This window comes from Myotis brandtii, unplaced genomic scaffold (genome assembly GCF_000412655.1).
Source record: "Myotis brandtii unplaced genomic scaffold, ASM41265v1 scaffold225, whole genome shotgun sequence".
Lineage (NCBI taxonomy): Eukaryota > Metazoa > Chordata > Mammalia > Chiroptera > Vespertilionidae > Myotis > Myotis brandtii.
Window position 1 is genome coordinate 3,786,652 of NW_005358435.1, and position 21,688 is coordinate 3,808,339.

General features: G+C 42.7%; 1 protein-coding gene across 5 annotated transcripts in view; it reads left to right on the top strand.

Moving 5' to 3' along the window:
• Positions 1-20,702, top strand: part of STAU1 (staufen double-stranded RNA binding protein 1) — a 50,898-nt gene extending 30,196 nt beyond the window's left edge. For 4 of the 5 annotated variants that reach the window (XM_005866204.2, XM_014539689.1, XM_005866202.2 and 1 more), the window contains 8 exons: positions 10,059-10,289; positions 11,465-11,608; positions 12,971-13,117; positions 15,856-15,931; positions 16,146-16,465; positions 17,439-17,561; positions 18,277-18,362; positions 19,149-20,702. In XM_005866204.2, the coding sequence (XP_005866266.1) occupies positions 10,059-10,289; positions 11,465-11,608; positions 12,971-13,117; positions 15,856-15,931; positions 16,146-16,465; positions 17,439-17,561; positions 18,277-18,362; positions 19,149-19,164 (1,143 nt within the window). In that variant the 3' untranslated portion in view covers positions 19,165-20,702. The remainder of the gene's footprint in view (positions 1-10,058; positions 10,290-11,464; positions 11,609-12,970; positions 13,118-15,855; positions 15,932-16,145; positions 16,466-17,438; positions 17,562-18,276; positions 18,363-19,148) is intronic. The other variant, XM_005866201.2, reaches the window with a different exon arrangement.
• The last annotated feature ends 986 nt before the right edge of the window (positions 20,703-21,688 follow it).

Below are 21,688 nucleotides of genomic sequence, written 5' to 3' on the forward strand. Positions count from 1 at the left end.
GTGTTTACCTATGTCGCCATCTTGGTTTCTCCTCTTAGCTGTCTCTTTGTATTTGCTTTTATATATTAGATATAACTGGTATGCCTCCCAGTGTTTGTGGCATTGCCTAATGTAGAAAGTGTCTTGAGGGTCCAGTGGTGCAGTCTCTTTGTTCACCTGAGTTGTATGCTCCGGGAATACCCTTTGTGTGTATTTGGGGTCGCCTATTGTAATTGGGACTTGATTGTTGATGTCCCATTTGTAGGAAGAATCTCCCTTCTGACTTGCTGCCAATGAGGTTCAACCCCAGTGTCATTGTGCCAGTTGTTCTATAGGTGCTGATGGAACAGAATAAGATACAACAGGGCCAAACCAAAGACACCATGAAAATCAGTCTACTCAATGCAGCAACAACAGGATAGACTAAGAAGGAAAAAGAAGAGAAAGCAAAAGGGAAGGAAAAAATAAAAAATATATTAAAAGACACACAACCAAAAACTTAGAGGGGATATAAGGAAAAAGGGAGGCCCTAACCGGTTTGGCTCAGTGGATAGAGCGTCGGTCTGTGGACTCTAGGGTCCCAGGTTCGATTCTGGTCAAGGGCATGTACCTTGGTTGCGGGCACATACCCAGTGGGGAGTGTGCAGGAGGCAGCTGATCGATATTTCTCTCTCATCGATGTTTCTAACTCTCTATCCCTCTCCCTTCCCTCTCCCTTCTTCTCTGTAAAAAATCAATGAAATATATTTTAAAAAAGAAGAAAAAGAAAAAGGGAGAAAGAATAAGATGAAAAAATGGCTATATGGAAGCAAGAAGGAAGCTAAAAGATCTAGTATAAGAGGAAAAAAGAAGAGGAAACAAAATAAATGAAATAATAATGAATTTAAAATGTAGTAATGGGTATATTAAGATATAGATAGTAAAACAAAAGAAATGAGAAAAGAAAAACAAAAGAAGACAAATTAATAAGACTAGGCTAAAGTAGAATAGAATCAAAGAAAAGAGAGAAATTTGAGATATGCATGAAGAAAGAATAAAGAGGAGAAACAACAAAAAACAAACACACACACACACTCAAATACCTTTGGGTCCACTATTTGTGGGCCTGTCTAGATTTTGCTCTGATGTTGTTGAAGCTTGTCCCTTGGTGGACCTGGGCCTCCTGGGAATTGCTCCAGTATAGGTGAATGTGAGTGACTGTCCCTTCTGGCCCTGAGCAACCTGATTGAGGTCCCAGAGGTTGAAACCCCTAGTAATCTAGTGGTTGGTGACTCCTTAGCCTAGAGCAGTGATGGCGAACCTATGACACGCATGTCAGAGGTGACACACGAACTCATTTTTTTGGATGATTTTTCTTTGTTAAATGGCATTTATATAAAATATAAATTTTTCTTTGTTACATGCCGAGCTCAAAAGGTTCGCCATCACTGGCCTAGAGGCTGGATCTTCCCTGAGTCTCACACCTTGATTGTCCCTGTTCTGAGCTGTACTTTCTCCCACAGAACTGGTCCTGCAGGTGTCAGTTGCATGCACTCAGGGTCCCTCTGGCTTTTGCCACAGCATGTCTGGGTTGGAGCCTGTGGTGGGAGCCGGTGCAATGTCCTGCTGGTGTTCAACTCACTGTGAGGTCCAGGGTGGTGTCCAAGCCTAGTCTGGGTGGTGGCGAGGCTGGCCTCCTAGCTTCTGCTGCTCCCCTTTTCAAGATGGTGTGGTTTCTGATCTAGAGCCCCACCTGCCTAGAGAGTGCCTGTGGCCATAGCAGGGGCTCTTTGTCCAGGAAAGCCTGAATTGCCTAGCCCCAAGACTCCTGTGAGATCTGACTGTTTTACACATACACGCACACGCACACGCACATCCACACACTCCCCTCTCATTCCCTTACACACTCTTCCTCACTCCAGTTCTACCGGCCGCCATGTTGGAATTCCCAATACTTGGAGCTTTATGGTCTAAAAACAATAATTAACCGCTGTTAGTTGAAAATGGATACCTACCACATCCATGAGCGACACACTCTCGGGGCAGACTCAATGAGCACCAAAGTTCCACCGAAGCAAGTCCTGCTCCATAGGGGCATCTCCTACACAGCAGCTCTTCCACTGTGGTCGCAGCTAGTTCTCACAGCCGATTGGCCTGGAACGTCAATCCCTCCCAGTGGCACCAATAGCAGGACAGTGCACACAGCTTAAACGGGAGCACCTAGAGTGTCTAGCTCAGGTGACTTGGGAGGTTGAGTCAGTGGGCCCTACAAGACACTTACTACACAAGGCCACTCTACCAATTCCAGGAGACATAGGGGCTCTAGCAAACACAGGGAAGCAGCCAAAATGTGGAGACAAACATGTCACAAATGAAAGAACAGAAGAAATCTCCAGGAAAAGAACTAAATGAAATGTTAGCAAACAAACGACTAGATACAGCTTTCAAAACAATGGTTATAAGGGTACTCAAGGAACTTACCAAGAACTTCAAGAAACGTGAGAAATTCAAGGAACTTTGTTATCATCGACATAAAAAAAGTCAGAAATGAAGGATGCACTAACTCAGTGGTTCTCACCCTTCCTAATGCCGCGACCGTTTAATACAGTTCCTCATGTTGTGGTGACCCCCAATTTCATTGTTACAAATTGAACATAATTAAAGCATAGTGATTAATCACAAACACAATATGTAATTATATATGTGTTTTCCAATGGTCTTAGGCGACCCCTGTGAAAGGGTTGTTCGACCCCCAAAGGGGTCGCGACCCACAGGTTGAGAACCGCTGCACTAACTGAAATGAATAATTTATAGGGAATCAACAGTAAAGTAGAGAACGCTGAGAACCAAACCAGCTAGTTGGAATATGAGGAAGCAAAAAAACAAAAAACAAAACACAAAACAAAAATCACAATCCGAAGAGCAAAAAGAAAAAATCCAAAAATATGAAGATAGTGTAAGGAGCCTCTGGGATAACTTCAAGCATACCAATATTTGAATTATGGGGGTTCCAGAAGGAGAAGAGAGGGAGCAAGAAATTGAAAACCTATTTGAAAAAATAATGACAGAAAACTTACCTACTTGGTGAAAGAAATAGACATACAAGTTCAGGAAGGGCAGAGAGTCCCAAAAAAAGAGGAACGCAAAGAGGTTTGCACCAAGACACATCATAATTAAACTGTCAGAGATTAAAGACAGAGTCTTAAAAGCAGCAAGAGAAAAGGGAGGGCCCATACCACTGTCATCTGATTTCTCAACAGAAACGTTACAGCCAGAAGGGAGTGGCAAGAAATACTAGTATTCAAAATGATGAAACTCAAAAGGCCTATAACCAATTACTCTACCCAGCAAAGCTATCATTTCTAATTGAAGGTCAGATAAAGAGCTTCCCAGACAAGAAAAAGCTAAAGGAGATCATCCACCAAACCAGTATTACATGAAATTTTGAAGGGTATTTTTCTAGAAGAAGAGGGGGGGAAAAAGATAAAAAATATGAACAATAAAATGGCAATAAATACATGTCTATCAACAATTGAATCTAAAAGTCAACTGGTCGATGTTTCTCTCTCATCAATGTTTCTAAGTCTCTATCCTTCTCCCTCCTCTCTGTAAAAATTCAATAAAATATATTTTAAAATATATTTCTTTATTGATTTCAGAGAGGAAGGGAGAAGGAGAGAGATAGAAACATCAATGATGAGAGAGAATCATTGATTGGCTGCCTCCTGCACACCCCCCACTGGGGAACGAGCCCGCAACCCAGGCATGTGCCCTCGGCCGGAATCGAACCTGGGACCCCTCAGTCCGCAGGCTGACGCTCTGTCCACTGAGCCAAGCCTAACTGAAATGAATAATTTCATTATTCAAATCAGATGACAGTGGTATGGGCCCTCCCTTTTCTCTTGCTGCTTTTAAGACTCTGTCTTTAATCTTTGACAGTTTAAGTGGCTAGGGCCAATAAAATATATATTTTTTTAAAAAGTCAAAATAAATTAACAAAGGATCAAACAAAATAAACTGATTAATAGAACCAGAGGCATGGAAACATGGAGCAGACTGATAAATCTCAGAGGGAAGAGAAGTGGGGGTGGGAAGAGATTAACCAAAGATCTTATATGCATACTAGAGGCCCGGTGCACAAAATTCGTGAGGGGGGGGCGGTCCCTCAGCCCGGCCTGCACCCTTCTCGCAATCCGGGACCCCTCGGGGATGACCGACTGCCAGTTTAGGCCCGATCCCATGGGGATCCCTATGAGATCGGGCCTGAACCAGTAGTTGGACATTCCTCTAGCAATCCGGTTCCACTGGCTCCTAACCACTCGCCTGCCTGCCTGCCTGCCTGATCACCCCTAACCACTCTGCCTGCCTGCCAGATCACCCCTAACTGCTCGTCTGCCTGCCTGATGGCCCCTAACTGCCTCTGCCTCAGCCCCTGCCACTGTGGCTTAGTCCAGAAGGACGTCAGAATGATGTCCGGAAGGTCATTCGCTTTTATTATTATAGATATGCATTACCCATGAACACAGACAATAGGGTGGTAGGAGGCCTGGGGCAGGACAGGAACCAGTTGAGGGGGGTAATGGGGGGGAAAAAGAGGGACATCTGTAATATTCTCAATAAAAATGATTTTAAAAATATAAAAAAATTATTTCCTTAAAAAAACACACACACACACTTAGAAGAGGTGTGGGCGGAAGAAGCTCTAGTACCACCCAAGAGTTATAACATCCAGGGACCCCAAGAACAGGAGCCTCTACACCATGAATTCCTCCATGCCTCCCAGAAACTTCTGGGTTTTCTCTGCTAATAAGTTCACATACCACAGCCCCTGATAATAAGAGCTTCCTCAGGACAATCCTCAGACTGGCCATTCCTGGGGCCTTGCTGTATTCAAAAATCATTCAGAAGAACTAGAAGAACAAAAAGCAAAAACAAATTAACTAAATCAATAACCAAAAATGTGACCTAAAGAAGCAGCCGAGAAATGCAGAGACATGGAGAATGGGACAAAATCTTTCATGGTCAGGGACCTAGAGGGGCAGAGAGTAGGAGCAGTGTTTGACAGGTAGGAAAAAAAGGACAGAGTAGCGAGTAGGCAAAACAGATGACCCATCACCCTCACCCCCGAAACACCATGTGACCAAAAGGCCGGTGCCTCCTCACATAAGACCTTTTATTATGATAGTACCCTGGGGGTGGCCCACTTCCCTGCCACATCCCTGGGAGTAAGACTAATCTTCTCTGGAGGAGAAGACACAAGGCTTGTTGGGTGAGTGAAAGTTCCTCTCTTGGTCCAGGGGAGCACCTTTCATTTCCGTGATGTCCTTTCTGAGGACAGGTTGATGCACAGAGGGCCTTCCTCTCCAGGGACACCCAGGCTCACACAGTCCACTTCAGGCATCTACAGGCAGAGAAGCCCAGGATGAGAAGAGGGTCTGGGAGGATGTGGGGTGTAGGAGGAATAAACACAACTTACATCCATCCATATATGCATTATCCATGGACACAGACAATAGGGTGGTGAAGGCCTGGGGTGGGGTGGGGTCCATGTGGAGGGGGGCAATGGAGAGAAAAAGAGAGGGGGATATTTGTAATACTCTCAACAATAAAGATTTAAGAAATAAAATGTCTAAAAAAGAAGAAAATGGACAATAACATTTAATGCGTTTTTCGTTCAAAGATAAAGTGAGTCCAAATAGACTAGTCAGGTAAAGGAGAATTTTTTCAAACATTTTCCTTAGAATTTGCCATATGTCTATTTTCTTTTGATTTCCATGCTTGGTTATGCAAGGTTATTGTTTTTTTTAATTCTTTATTGTTGAAAGTATTACATGTGTCTCCTTTTCCCCCCATTGACCTCTCCCTGTCACTTCCACCCCCCAAGATTATGTTTTAATATACAATGCAGATTTCTTTTTTTTTTTTTTAATATATTACTTTATTGATTTCAGAGAGGAAGGGAGAATGAGCGAGAGATAGAAACATCAATGATGAGAGAGAATCATTGATTGGCTGCCTCCTGCACATCCCCCACTGGGGATCGAGCCCACAACCCAGGCATGTGCCTTTGGCCGGAATCGAACCCGGGACCCTTCAGTCTGCAGGCTGACGCTCTACTGAGCCAAGCCAGCCAGGGCTCAATGCAGATTTCTTTATCAATCCTTTGGTCTTTCAACATTGTAAATAGGATAGATTTAGTCTTCCAAAGAGCTTTAAACTCACACATTGTTATTTTAGGCAAATGTAATTTGCAGTGGGACATCTGTTTAAAATAATTTAAAGTGATTCATAAACTTTCTTTGTAGTGTTTTGCAGTTACAGCTGATCCCCATATTTTATGACTGACTTTTCATATACCTTCTGCCCGACCGGTGTCTCAATGATTCAACATTGACCTATAACCAGGAGGTCACGGTTTGATTCCCAGTCAAGGCACATGCCCAGGTTGCAGGCTTCTTCCCCAGTGTGGGGCATGCAGGAGGCAGCCGACCAATGATTCTCTCATCATTGATGTTTCTATCTCTCTCTCCCTCTTCCTTCCTCTCTGAAATAAATAAAAAAGTATATATTATTTTTGATATCTATATATATATATCTCCTACATAATAAAGATGTAATATGCAAATGGTCGTTATGCTGTGAACTGTAACGACTGACCACATAACCACCGGATCACAGATCAGCAGGAGGGTGGGGCAGCAAGCTACAAGCAGGAGGAGGAGAGCTACAGGAGGGGGCAGGGCAGCAAGCTATGATGGGGGGAAAGGGGGCAAGGGGGAGCTACAGGAGTGCAGCAGGCTACTGGCGCACAGATTCGTGCGCAGGGCTACTGTGTGTGTGTGTGTGTAGCTTATGTGCTAGCACCCTAATCAGATTAGTCTAATCCAGGGTGGGGAACCTTTTTTCTGCTTAGGGCCATTTAGATATTTATAACATCATTCACGGGCCATACAAAATTAAGGACATAAAAATTAGCCTGCTCTAGTTGGTCAAACATTTAATTAACTCACCCCTATTTGCCTGGGCAGGGCCAGACCAAATGATTTCATGGGCCTTAAACGGCCCTCGGGCCAGATGTTCCCTATCCCTGCCATCAGCTGATTGATGATGATTTCTTTCCTACAGCTTAGCAGTGTTAACCTGCCTGCCATGGGGCGCAGGTGGTGGTGGAGAGGTGCACTTGAAAAACAGGGCCACCCTACACCCCTCCACAACTACCCCTTCCCTATTCTGGCATTCAAGACCAGGTTTATATTCCCCTTCCAGAGTGCAGAGCACCAAGTGGTTCTAGGGCTGGTATCTTATTACCTGGCCCTTCATTCCTTCCACCTTTTTTCCCTCTGTTGGGGGTGGGAGATAGGGATTGGGGAGGCAGTGAGACAGGGGACATACAGAATGACAGGACTAGTTGTTAGGTGGGAGCTTTACCCCAAGAAGCCACAAGGTATCCTTGGGAAGGAAACACATGTTCCTTTTCTCAACCTCCTGAGGGACTAGAATGGCACGAAAATGGATTTGCAAATATTGGAGGGAGTGGTATCAAGATTGTGAGAGTCAGAGATGTCTGGCTTCCTGGGTCACTTCAGGGTTACAGAGATGACTGCTGGGGCCAGGGCCTTGAATCCCTGTGAAGCTTATCACTTGCACACACTAGTTGCAACCCTGCCTGAGAGTCACGGAGCTTTCTGGAACCTTAGTGAGGGATTGCCATTTTAGGTGTGGCTCTGGGATTTGGGGACCAGATGTCTTTCATTGCACTTCCACTTTTGCTTAGGTTTCAGATTTGGCTTTCAGATGTGTGTGCAGGAACATGTAACTGTAGCCGGGAGTTCTCAAGTAGTCACAAAAGAAATTATGGGAGTGCCCTCTGGTGGTGAATATCTTTTAAAGTATTTATTTTAAAGTAATAATTTAAAACATTACAGTTTGTGGCATTGAGAACCAAACCAGTTGATGTGAATACTTAAATAACTCTCATATATCAAAGGTTCATATTAACTTCCATTATTAGGTTGAACAAAGGCTTCCATTTTTCCTAACAGTTCTATCTCTTGTGCCTGGCAGATTACCTGGCATATATTGGATGCTCCACAAATATTTATTGACGAAATGAACAGAATATTTTTTCTTAACTAAGCTTTTGATAGTGAATTCTGTCACATAGGAAAGCTGGGTTAGATGTTTGATAGAAGACAGGAGCCATGCATACAGTACTTCAAAAAAAAGTACACAACTTGATTTTTTGATAAAATACATAGTTTTAGTTAGAAAATCACTGGGAGGCATTTGTGATTTGACCACAGGTCAAACTCCAAGTGTAGATTGGTGGGATCATGATGTGAATAGACAGTGAAAAATGGTTGCTGAGGGGCCAGGTTGGGGCTGTGAATTTGACATGAACCATCAGGGTGGCTGCTCTGAAGACATGGAGAGCACTGTTGAGGGAGGGAGAATTTCGTAATCCATGCTGTCAGTATGGGAGGTATGGTGGAGGAGGTAACCTGGGGGAGCTCCCTAAAATCAGTCGCAGGGACTGTGCAAGCTGGGCTCTTGCCAGCACATCTCTTTCGGTGTAGGGCAGTCAAGGCCTCTGTTGAGATGCCTCTTGTTCTCATCTTGGGAACACAACACTGCTGGTGAACACTCTTTTAAATGCTTCTTGGCCATGTAGAGCTCTTCGTTTTTGTTTGTTTGTTGTGTTAATACTCACCAGAGGATATTTTTCATTGACTTTTTTTTTTTTTTTTTTTGAGAGAGTGAAAGGCAGGGGGGAGAGACAGAAAGAGAGAGACATTGATTGGTTGCCTCCCACATGCGCCCTGACCAGGGCCAGGAATCAAGTCTGCTACTGAGATATCAGACCAGAATTGAACCCGGGACTCTTTAGTCCTCAGGCCATGCTCTATCCACTGAGCCAAACTGGTTAGGGCTAGAGCTCTTATTTTGTAAAATACCTGTTCAAGCTTTTCTTTAGTTGAGTAGTTTATCTTTTTATTACTGACTTGTAGGAGTTCTTTATTTTTTTATTTTTTTAAATATATTTTATTGATTTTTCACAGAGAGGAAGGGAGAGGGATAGAGAGTTAGAAACATCGATGGGAGAGAAACATCGATCAGCTGCCTCTTGCACACCTCCTACTGGGGATGTGCCCGCAACCAAGGTACATGCCCTTGGCCGGAATCGAACCTGGGACCTTTCAGTCCGCAGGCTGACGCTCTATCCACTGAGCCAAGCCGGCTAGGGCAGGAGTTCTTTAAATATTCTGGATATCAGTCCTTTGTTTCAGATACATATATTGCAAATATTTGCTGTCATTTTATAGGTCCCCTTTTTCACTTTTTAAATGTTTTTTAATGAGCAGTTTTAATTTTGAGAAAGTTTTTTTTGTGTGTGTGTGTGTTTAACTCACTATATAAGCACATGTCTATTTATACAAACATGTGTATATGTATACATATATGTAAAACTCTATTTTAACACAGAAGTTAGGGGATCATATATTCTTCTGCAGTTTGCTTTTTTTACTTACTGAGCCAGTAGATTTTAATCACTCTCAGTGTTAGAGGTTTTCTCATTCTTCTTTACAGCTGCATAGCAGCCAGTATTTAATAAAGTCAATCTTGGCTGGAGGCTCAAAGCAAATATTAAACTCGAACTCTTTGTGCTGGAGTTATTTCTGGGCTTTGCTGGGGCAGCTTCCTTTATGCTGTTCGCGGTGGATCACCCTAAACTCAGGACATTCTGTGACCCTGTGGAGATGTGAGCCATGTTTTTAGGAAGGTGGTAATAGAAAATGTTTCCCTGTTTTGGATACTTCAGACCCCAGAACATTAAAAAGTTTGAAAAATAAGAAAAGGTATTCAGCATGATCACTGTTTTATTTTGCCGACATTTAGGCTCCCTTCACTTAATGCAGCGGTTCTCAACCTGTGGGTCGCGACACAACATGAGGAACTGTATTTAAAGGGCCAGAAGGTTGAGAACCACTGACTTAATGGATTTTGTCCTTAGTTCCCCTTTACCTGTGTCTCATGTGAAGTAGTGTACTAACCAGTGTTCCCTGCAGCTTGTAATAAGTGTCTGTCATGCTTTCACTCAGTCTTTCCTTCTAAAACAGGTCGCCCGGGAGACTGGCCCACCCCACATGAAGAGCTTTGTGACCAAGGTGTCCGTTGGGGAGTTTGTGGGGGAAGGTGAAGGGAAGAGCAAGAAGATTTCAAAGAAAAACGCTGCTATAGCTATTCTTGAGGAGCTGAAGAAGTTACCACCCCTGCCTGTAGTTGAGCGGGTGAAGCCCCGAATCAAAAAGAAAACAAAACCCATAGTCAGGGTAAGCACCTATCTGAATGAAGAGGGTGTTTTCACTGCCCGCAGACGATTGGGGAGCTGAGGAGGCTGGCTGCTGCCTCTAATGGAAGGGGAGGGAGCTAATGTGCACACGCCAGGCCCCAGACACCCTTTACACGGCCACCTTGTATAATTCTCTTGGGAGTCCCAGGTCAGGCAGGTAAGGACACTGAGCCGGGTTCAGTGGAGTTACCCACAGGCTTGCACATGTCTAATGGATGTGGGTGTGCTCGCAGACCTGTGATCACAAGGGCAGTCAGTGCCCACCCGCGGGAATAGGAGTGAACCGCGCTTCCTCTGTCTCGTGGACTGCTGTACTGTTCCATTGTGAAGGAGATTCATGGGAGGAAAGCTGGCTAGGGGTAGATATAGGAGCGAGACATCTCACTATAAACCCTGTTTTGGAGTTTTGAGTCATGTCAGTGGACCTATCAAAAATTATATTGCTTCTCCACTTCAACCCCAAAGAAGGGACAGAGTCCATGTGGGGACATTTATGAATGTCAGTATTGTCAATACGGTTTCATGCTGTATCAACATCCAAATTTTTCTTACACATAAGTTAGCATCTATACATAGAAAAGTTATCATACTTTTGAAGTTTTCTTTATTTTATTAATAGCATACTTTAGCAATTTTCTTTTTCTGCTGGAAGTCACTCCTTGTCAGAATAGGTGAGGACTCCTTGAAGCTGAAGGTGCCCACTGTGGGGTTCTTTCTATGTAGCATCAGCTTGAAAAAAAAATTTTTTTTAGTATGTTTTTAATGGTTTCTGGATTTTGAGTCATTGTTAAGAAAGCTGGGAACCCATCTTATAATACAGAGTTATGGGAAATTTTAGGAATAGTGTTCTTATTTTTCTACCTTTTCATTGTAATTTGTTGAAATTGTTAAAAAGCAGAGATTACAATGATGCTTGCCTACTCATAGTGAAATGTTGATGTTGGTTTGCCAGGAAGACCTTAAAGTCACTTTAGAACAATCATAGAAAATCATTAAACATCTTTCAATTAAAAATAGGTTTTTAAAAAAGAGCAGCTTAATTTGGAGCTATTAGATCAATATAAAAGTAACTCTTGTCATGTCCTGATCTCTGAATTGGCAAGGTCGTTTCTGTGACTAACATGGCACATGGTTTCTGTAATAATTGTTTCTCAGGTACAGAGCGGCCCAGAACATGGCCAGGTGATGAACCCTATTAGCAGACTGGCCCAGATCCAGCAGGCGAAAAAGGAGAAGGAGCCGGAGTACATGCTTCTCACAGAGCGAGGCCTCCCGCGCCGCAGGGAGTTTGTGATGCAGGTGGGTTAGTGCACCTTGTGGAGGGCCCTTCTCTGACTTCGTCCCATCTCAGAGCCTGACGAGATCCCAGGTCCAGTGTGTTGGGCCAGTGGTCCGGTCCCTGGCATCAACATTGTCCATGTTAAGTCCATGTTGCTTGCAGTAACTTGGTGCCTTAAAGCCTTACTTCTCTGTACAGGGCTGCTATATTTGTTTACATTAACAAGTGAGATGAAAGTAAAACATCAAAGACATGTTGGAACTTCTCTTATTTGTAAACAATATAAGTGACTTCTCTGCTCAATCATAATTTTTGAAGACTAGAATTTTCAGTTTTTTCTAGTTATAATGTCATAGCTGAGACTTGACATACTTTTAAACTTAATCTGCATTATTAACCCTTTCTCCATCACTTAAGTCTAGAATAGACACTCAACAAAACAACTTAATTCTTGCCAGAACCGGTTTGGCTCAGTGGATAGAGCGTCGGCCTGCGGACTCAAGGGTCCCGCGTTCGATTCCGGTCAAGGGCATGTGCCTTGGTTGCGGGCACATCTCCAGTGGGGGGCGTGCAGGAGGCAGCTGATCGATGTTTCTCTCTCATCGATGTTTCTAGCTCTCTATCCCTCTCCCTTCCTCTCTGTAAAAAATCAATAAAATATATTTTAAAAAAAACACAAAAAAAACAAAATTCTTGCTCTATAGAGTTTGCAGATTTCGGTGGTATAAAACCCCAATCATGGCTGTTTCCACACCTGGTTATGGAGTCGGGAAGAGATGAGCAGCAGCACACAATTATACAATATTTCCACCATACAAATACAACAGATGTGCCCTGGCCAGTGTGGCTCAGTTGGTTGGGCATTGTCCCGTGCACCAAAAAGTTGTCAGTTCGATTCCCAGCTGGGCACATGCCTGGATTGCAGGCTCGATCCCCAGTAGGGGGTGTGCAGGAGGCAGCAAATCGATGTGCTCTCACATCAACGTTTCTGTCTTTCTCTCCCTTTCCCTTCTTCTCTCTCTCAAAATCAGTAAAAATATTTAAATATAACATATAAAGAACTTCAAAAGCATAGATAACTGCCAAATGTAGTCAAATTAGAAAGTGATGTGTCTTAAGTATTCATTACCTGTTAAAATAATTTATTTAGTTATAAGTTTATATAATACACTGTTCGATAATGGCTGCCTTTAACAATGAGCTCTCCCAATTCCTGCATATTTACCAGTCTGCTCTCGCAAGCTGGTGCAGGCAGCTCCTGGGTGCCACTGGTAAGCTGTCTGGCTTCGACCATTGCTGGATTCTTTGGCCAGCACATCAGTTCCTGACTGGTCTTTACGCTGAAGGTTTAAGCACTGATGAGTCCTGCCTTCTTTCTGCAGGTGAAGGTTGGAAACCATACCGCGGAGGGAACAGGCACCAATAAGAAGGTGGCCAAACGCAACGCAGCTGAGAACATGCTGGAGATTCTTGGTTTCAAAGTCCCGCAGGCTCAGCCCACCAAACCAGCCCTCAAATCAGAAGAGAAGGTGACTGCTTGGGTCTCTGGGTCCTTGCTCTCTAATTGCAAGATGATCTTCTCCCCTTAACCTGGGGGACTCTGGTACCTCTGAGCCATAAAGCAGCCCTGCTGTGCAGCGTCTTCTCCATTTGGACTATTATAATGTAGTCCGAAAGAGAGTTGCATGTCCATGGCCACAAAAATTACTCTGGGTCATGTTATTGTTCCAGTATCTTTGTGGTCTAGGATGCTTTGCTGGAGGGCAGCTTGCTCCTTTCTGTTAGTGCAGTTCTCAACCTGTGGGTCGCGACCCCTTTGGCGGTCGAACGACCCTTTCACAGGGGTCGCCTAAGACCATCCTGCATATCAGATATTTACATTATGATTCATAACAGTAGCAACATTACAGTTATGGAGTAGCAACGAAAATAATTTTATGGTTGGGTCACAACATGAGGAACTGTATTTAAAGGGCCAGAAGGTTGAGAACCACTGTGTTAGTGGGTTGCTGGATAATGGGGTTTGAAATTAATGAATGTGTGATTCTGTCATTTGCACTCTTAGAATGAGGTCCATATAAAAGATGCATCAACTTGGGCTCTTGTGAGTTGTGGAGCAGGCTTTGATTTTTCTGGGACATTGCGATAGTGTGATTTTAGAGTTATGGCCAAAGTCATAGTTTAGACTTGAGTTTTCTTATCTATAGACTAGAGGCCCTGTGCATGATTGGGGCCGGGGAGGGACCGTGGGAGGGCTCCAGAGCGTGTCTGGCCCATCTTGCCCAGTCCTGATCAGCTGGACGCAAGCAGCAAGCTGACCTACCAGTTGGAGCATCTGCATCCTGGTGGTCAGTGCACGTCATAGCAACTGGTCGAAGGGTCAGACACTTAGCATATTAGGCTTTTATTATATAGGACGATATAAAAGGCTAAGTGACCGACCATATGTCTGTCCAACCAACTGACTGGCCAGTACATAGGATGCGCACTGGCAATTTAAAAATAAACATTGACCCGCGTATGCAAGATACATATAATGCTCTCACTGGCACCAATCGCATGCATGTGTTTCGATCTGTCATTGTCGATTGTTTCTTTGTCCTAAAAATGAGCACATTCATAAATTAAATTAAGAAATTTTGGATATACTCCATGGAGATTTTCACAACTATTTGAGTGATGATTCCATCGATTCATCAGATGATGCCAAAAAGGAAAATTTTCCCACTGAATTTCTTAATAGTATTACTCCTTCGGGAATGCTGTATCATAAATTAAAATTGAAAGTAGGTGCAATCATCATGCTACTGAGAAATCTTAATAGTAAATGGGGTATTTGTAATGGTACCAGATTTATTATCAAAAGATTGCAACCTAACATAATTGAAGCTCAAGTATTAACAGGATCTGCAGAAGGAGAAGTTGTTCTGATTCCAAGAATTGATTTGTCCCCCTTTGACACTGGCCTCCCATTTAAATTATTTCGAAGACAGTTTCTTGTGATGCCAGCATTTGTGATGACTATTAATAAATCGCAAGGACAAATTCTAGACAGAGTAGGAATATTCCTACCTGAACCTGTTTTCGGATGTGGTCAGTTATATGTTGCTTTCTCTCGAGTTTGAAGAGCTTGTGACATTAAAGTTGTAAATACTTCATCACAAGGGAAATTAGTCAAGCACTCTGAAAGTGTTTTTACTTTTAATGTGTACAGGAAGATATTAGAATAAGTTTAATCAATTTATCAGTCATTGCTTTTATCAATGTTTTTATATCATGTTTTTGTTGTCTTTATATCATGTCTTCGTTATGTTGTTTATTAACCAATTTATATATTTTTATATACATTCTACTAATTTTCATCTCTGACACTTCTATTATAGAGAAAGGGCAAATAGCGATATTAAAATATTTCTTCTAATTAATTTCCTTTCAGTGTGCACGAATCCATGCACCAGGCCACTAGTTTCTTTATAAATTTAAAACTATATAAAACGAATCTTATATTGAAAATTTTACTTCTGCTAAGACTGTTAAGCACTACCCTTAACCTTGACTGACCTTGTCTCTAGTTACTGAAAGCTCCTATTGGAATAAACATGAAAAACCCAGGACTGATTCATTCACCTTTGCCGGTTAGTTGTATCAGTGGTGAGAAGTGGCACCCACTGTGGCCACATAGTTAATAAGTGGGACCCCAAATACTCATCAGAGAATCTGTGTAGATCCTAGACTTGGTTTTCGGGTACCTTACCTTCTCAGAAAGGAGACCTTGTGTTTGACAAAATTTTTATCTAGTAACATTTCCCCGTAAGTTTGTCAATGTACAGAAATGTCACCTTACCTCTTAATTGGATTTTACCTCCAAGAAATATTGTGTAGCTTGTTTAAAGTGCCTTTCTCCACCTTGGGCTCTGCCAATCTAGTATCTTCTTTTTCTGGTTTAATGTTCCCCTCTCTTCCTGTGAGCGCAGACGGAGGCTCAACGTTTAGTCCAGTGCACTGTTAGATGCTCTCATGGGCCGGCTGGCATGGGCGGGTCTGTACACTGCGGGGGAGCACAGGCTTTGCCTTAAGGCTTGCTGGGTGGCAAAAGCAAACTGGTGCTCAGGCTTTGGGAGGAGGTTCCTGCTGATTGCCTCCTCAGATTCCTAAAGTGTAAAAATCAAAGATTATGCTGGTTGGAATTCATAATTTTTTAGAGAGAGGAAGTAATTTTCCAACAGTTTTGTTTATACTCATAGCTTTTTGTTTGTTTGTTTTAAAGACACCGATAAAGAAACCAGGGGATGGAAGAAAAGTAACCTTTTTTGAACCTGTCTCTGGAGATGAAAATGGGACTAGTAAGTGTGATGTTAATTTTGTTTCAATCTGAATGTGATTCTGGGATTTGCATGGTTCCTGGTAATAGCAGGTGCCCAGTGAATGATTTACAATGTGTTTCAGTTCTGCATCATTGTGTGCCAATGTGTGCACTGAGAGTAGGCCGGGGTGAGGTCTTTCCAGGCAGGCAGTGTGTGTGCACTCGCATTGATTCGTCTGTGTGTCCCTTTCTAGGCAATAAAGAGGACGAGTTTAGGATGCCTTATCTTAGTCATCAGCAGCTGCCTGCTGGAATTCTTCCTATGGTGCCCGAGGTTGCCCAGGCCGTGGGAGTCAGTCAAGGACATCACACCAAAGATTTTACCCGGGCAGCTCCGAATCCTGCCAAGGCCACAGTAACTGCCATGATAGCCCGTGAATTGTTATATGGGGGCACCTCGCCCACAGCTGAGACCATTTTAAAGAATAACATCTCTTCAGGCCACGTACCCCATGGACCTCTCACAAGACCCTCTGAGCAGTTGGATTATCTTTCCAGAGTCCAGGGATTCCAGGTAACTGCTAAGCCTGAGCCGTGTAGTCTGTACCTCAGTGCAGTCATCTTTGGGTTTCTCTCAGAAAACAAGCTTTGCACCTTGTTCTTGTTTTTTTTTTTTTTTTTTTTTTAAGATTTGTTTACAAATATATTTTTATTGATTTCAGAAAGGAAAGGAGAGGGAGAGATAGATAGAAGCATCAATGATGAGAGAATCATTGATTGGTTGCTTCCTGCACACCCCCACTGGGGATTATGCCTACAAGCTTGTCATATGCCCTGATAGGTCGATGCTCAACCGTGGAGCCATGCCAGGCTTTTTTTTTTTTTAAGATTTTGTATTGACTTTTAAGGGGGAGAGAGAAAAACATCAATCAGCTGCCTCTGAGCCTGCAACCCAGAATGTGCCCTGACCGGGAATCGAACTGGCCACCTTAGGTCGACTGGATAACGCCCAGCCAACAGAGCTACGCCAGCCAGAGCTGTACCTTTTTCTTTAAATCAAGTTGCCAAGGGGGTGGGTAAGGCAAGCATGGTAAAGGGGTCATCCTGAGGAAGGGTAGAAAGGTATGGAAAGTATTACAAGCCTGTCTGGTAAAAGAAAATTCGTGACTTTTGGTAATAAAATTTTAACTATCCAAGCCAACCATAATAATAACAAAGCCTCTGACCTAGTGGTCAGTAAGAATTTAGATTTCAGTGAGAACACAGTCATTGTGCTGCCCCTTTCTGCCTGGTCGGGAAGGGCATGGCTTCTTTCAGACGGGTTTTTGAGTAGATATCTAGGTTCCTGGGAACTGGCCATGCTCTGCCTGCAGCCCCAGGCCCTCCTCAGTAGCAGGCCCCTGGCCGTCTTTTGTGCTGACTGAGCATGTCAGGCGCTGAGACCAGGGAGAGAGAAGTGTTATTTCCCTCGTTGCTGGGCCCAGAGCCACGGTCCAATTCATATGCATACTTCCCTACCCTTGCCTCAGTTTTCTTTTCCTCCTTAGGTTGAATACAAAGACTTCCCCAAAAACAACAAGAACGAATTTGTATCTCTTATCAATTGCTCCTCTCAGCCACCTCTGATCAGCCACGGTATTGGAAAGGATTTGGAGTCCTGCCATGACATGGTATGTTCTCCCTCACTGGGGGTCTGGTTCCACCCTGTTACTGGTCTCAGAAAGATAGGTAAAGGGGTCTCCAACAGACTCTAGACAGTTGATTATTTTATAGATTTCATATTTCTGAAGATTTTTTCCTTAGTTTCCCTGATTGATTTCACATTATTTTTATGAGAACTCATCAGCTCTAGCCAACCCTTCCCTTGTGGACCTTGGATCCTGGACCTCTTCCAGATACCATATTTAGTCCACCTCTTACCAGGAGCAGGTATTGCAGGCCCAAGTTCTGGCAGCTGTAGAAAGCCCCTTACTTTGGTATTCTGTTCAGAGGAAACTTTTGTTATAAGAAATACTAAAATAGAAAAATTGATGTATCTGCATAAACTTTGGCATATTGACCTAATGGAATATTATGCATCCATCAAATTAATGTCTCCAACGATAATGTATTCTAACAAGGAAATATGATTGGTTTTTGGTTTATAACAGGATATAACAGTCCCGTTACAAGGTTAAAAATACTAGAAGGAAATATATAATAAAATTAACAGGTGATTTAATAATGTAAATTTTAAATTAAAAGTTCAAACATTAAAGAAGAAGTTTATTTAGTGGGACCACCTCTTTGTTGGGCAATAGGAAAATTTCTCCCCTCCCTAATCAGTGTCTTATGCTGTGGTCTCGAGCAGTGGCTAAGGTCAGACTTTTCTTTTTGTTCCGTTAGGCTGCACTGAATATTTTAAAGTTGCTGTCTGAGTTGGACCAACAAAGTACAGAGATGCCAAGAACAGGAAATGGACCAATGTCTGTGTGAGTGAGCTGATTTACATGGAAAGGCAGTTCTGTCCTTGTTGCATTAAATAAAAACTGTCTGCTCAACTCAGTAGTGAAACATTTGCCTCAGTCCCTTCCTGTCCTGTTCTCTGGAAAGCTTTCCAAGTCTGGGGCAAAGAACTCCACTTTTTAAAAAATACATTATCATTGATTTCAGAGAGAAGAAGACAGAGGGAGAGCAACATCAATGATGAGAGAAAATTCTTGGTTGGCTGCCTCCTGCACACCCTCTACTGGGGATCGAGCCCGTAACCCGGGCAAGTGCCCTGACCAGGAATAGAACCGTGACCTCCTGGTTCATGGGTCAGTGCTCAACCACTGAGTCACACTGGCCCAGCTCCACTTTTTTTTTTTAATTTAATTTTGAATAGTTAATACATTCACGTTTCCAAAATCAAAATAATTTTAAAAGGTATGCTGTGATAACTCTTGCCCTCATGCTGTCCCCATCCATCTCATTATCCCCACCCCCTACCTAGAAGTCACATTTCTTATGTATGGATACTTCATTCTTTATGCAAATTATATATTTCTTATTTTCCTCCTTTCCCCCCAGAGATAACATACCATGCACACATTCTCCTCCTTGCTTTTTTCATTTGACAGTATATCCTGTGAAAACTTTACTGTAATCCAATTATCATAAACTAGGGCCTGTGTTTTTGGGCTTCATTATCTGTGTTTGTTGTTTGTTTTTTTTATCATGGGTGTAATTCTCTTAAGTTTCAAAACTAGTGTCATTTTCATTTTTCTTCCTTAAAGGTGTGGGAGGTGCTGAATCCCTTCTGGCCATGAACCATTGTAAAATCCCCAACATATACTGAAAATACTGAAACTGCTTTGAAAATTTGGAATTTCTGATACCTCCAGTGGGCCGAGAGACATGATGGGTAAAGAACTGGAGACGGCAGTGGTGACGAAGGCGGGAATGCAAGGAGGTGGCCATGGCTGTGCTCACGTGTGCTATGGTTTGCCCTCACACAGCAGCAGCTGCTGTAGGGGAAGAGAAGATGGGACCTGCCAAGCAGCCCTGGCTCAATTGGAAATCAGCAGGTCTATGCCCTAGGCACCTCATTGCTTGGTTTTGAGGTGCATTTTTGTTTGTATTTTTTTGCTGTGTGAAAGAAGAAAAAGAAAACAGAAAGCACGACCCCTTCTCAAACTGGCTCACTCAAACACTTTGGGACAAATCCTGGACACCCATGCCAGAGAGAGGCCTTGGACCAGCCGGCCCAGAGCTGAAAGCACCAGAGAAAAATCAAATGCTTCCTACTCAGCGCAAACTAATCTTTCTAGCGTGTTGGCCATCACCTTCTGTGGTACCTACACCATCACCATCACCACTGCTTTCTTTTCCAAAAGAGATACATATTCTGTGTTTCATTATTTTCTTTCCATTGAAATGACACTATATAAATTTTCATTTGAGTTTCTCAATTGTATCTAGTTACATAGCACAGTTTAGAAACTTTTCTGAGACTGACTTTATCAATAATCTAACTGGCAAAGATTAAATCCATGTGTATATAGTTATACATTTTTATTTTATTGGACTAACCCAGGACCATTTCAGTGATGCAAATTGTCTGCCCTCTGGTTTAGCTGAAACAGTCCTGGATTTCTCAGAAATCTTGATGAAGTCTCCCACAGTTGTATAAATTGGACAATTTAGGAATTTTAAACTTTAAACAATCATTTGGCTCCTTTGCTATTTCATTTTTAATGCAACAGGACTTAAATGAACTTTGATCTTTGTTTTAAAGGTTATTAAAATTGTGTGTATATACATATGGCTCTTGAGGACACACAGCTTTCACTACACTACAGGATATGATCTCCATGTAGTACATATAAAATTGCAGATTGGTTTTCCTGAGTGCTTTATACTGTTGATTACATCTCCATGTAGGGCTGAAAAGAAATGACCTACCTATGTTTATCTCTTAAACTGTTGCTTTTGATGTTGTTACTGTGCACAGAAATGTGTGCGGTAAGGTCCTGCCCATGGTCCAGATGGAAAGCACGGTAGCTTGCAAGTTAAGTACTGCTTTGATTCATTGTTTACGCTGGAATTTTTCTCCCCATGGAATGTAAGTAAAACTTAGTGTTTGTCACCAATAAATGATAAGACTAAATTTTTTTTTGTTAATTTATTCTCAAATGTCACTACTGCTAGTACTCCCAACCTGCCCCCTATCCTTTTTTTTAAGGGAAAAAGAAAACTTTGTAATGCTTGTGATTCCATTTGGGCAAATTCTGAAGATCTGAAATAACTTTATATCAAACCGTTGATCAATAAACAGCTACTAATAAATTCTTTGGTCCTGTTGAGCAGTAACTTAAGGGAAGATGTGAGCGAGGGCACAGAAGTGGGGGGAGGGCAGGGAGGCGTTTGCATTGCTTCTAAAAGAGATACACATTCTTTGTTTCACTATTTTCTTTTGATTGAAATGACATCTCCCGGGTGAAGGGAGACGCCTCTCATCTGAGCCTGACATTGTTACCCAAAGATGACCTGGAGGAGACTGACACCACGAGTCTCTTCACTTTCTCAGGTGTTCTCACAGAGGAGTCAAGGTGAGCCATTGCTTTCTAGCCGAGCTGAGGAGGGGGCTGGTGGTTTGCTCTCTTAATTTTAGATGTTCAAAAGGTTGTTCACTATAAAACCAGCCTATGGATTGGACTGCCAGAATAACCAAAAGTGGTAAGAAGGTTATAGTAAAACGCTGAGTAGAGGGGATCCAACACTACAGACAGAAAGGCAGTAAAAGGAAAAGATACTTTCCCTTCCCCAATCCTAGATGTAGCCTTTTCTCCAGGGAGCCCTGGTCCCTTTCAATGACAGCATTTAGAAACCAAGATCTAGGTGCTTGGAGCACTCATTGTTACTGGGGTGTTGTTTCTAGGCCCTCTGAGCCAGACAGCTAGGAAATATGTATTGTGTGTGTGTGTATACACATACCTACTTATTTGTATATTTAAAAGCCATGCATTTATTTAAAAAAATACTTATTGTTGAAAGTATTACATATGTCCTTTCCCCCATTGATCCCTTCCAGCCCACCTCCGGCCCCCGTCCCAGGCCCTCTCCACCCATCTGCATCCATGGCTTAGGCATATATGCATACGAGGTAAAAGCCACACATTTATACTGATACCTCCAGCAACTCTGGGTTCTTCACAACCTTCCCCGTCTATTCTTAGTACTTTCTTCAGCATGGAGATTATAGCCAATCTCCCAGCCTTGCCAACCACCTCCTCCATCTGCAACCTACCAAGCATGCCGTGTTCTTAGGTGTCTG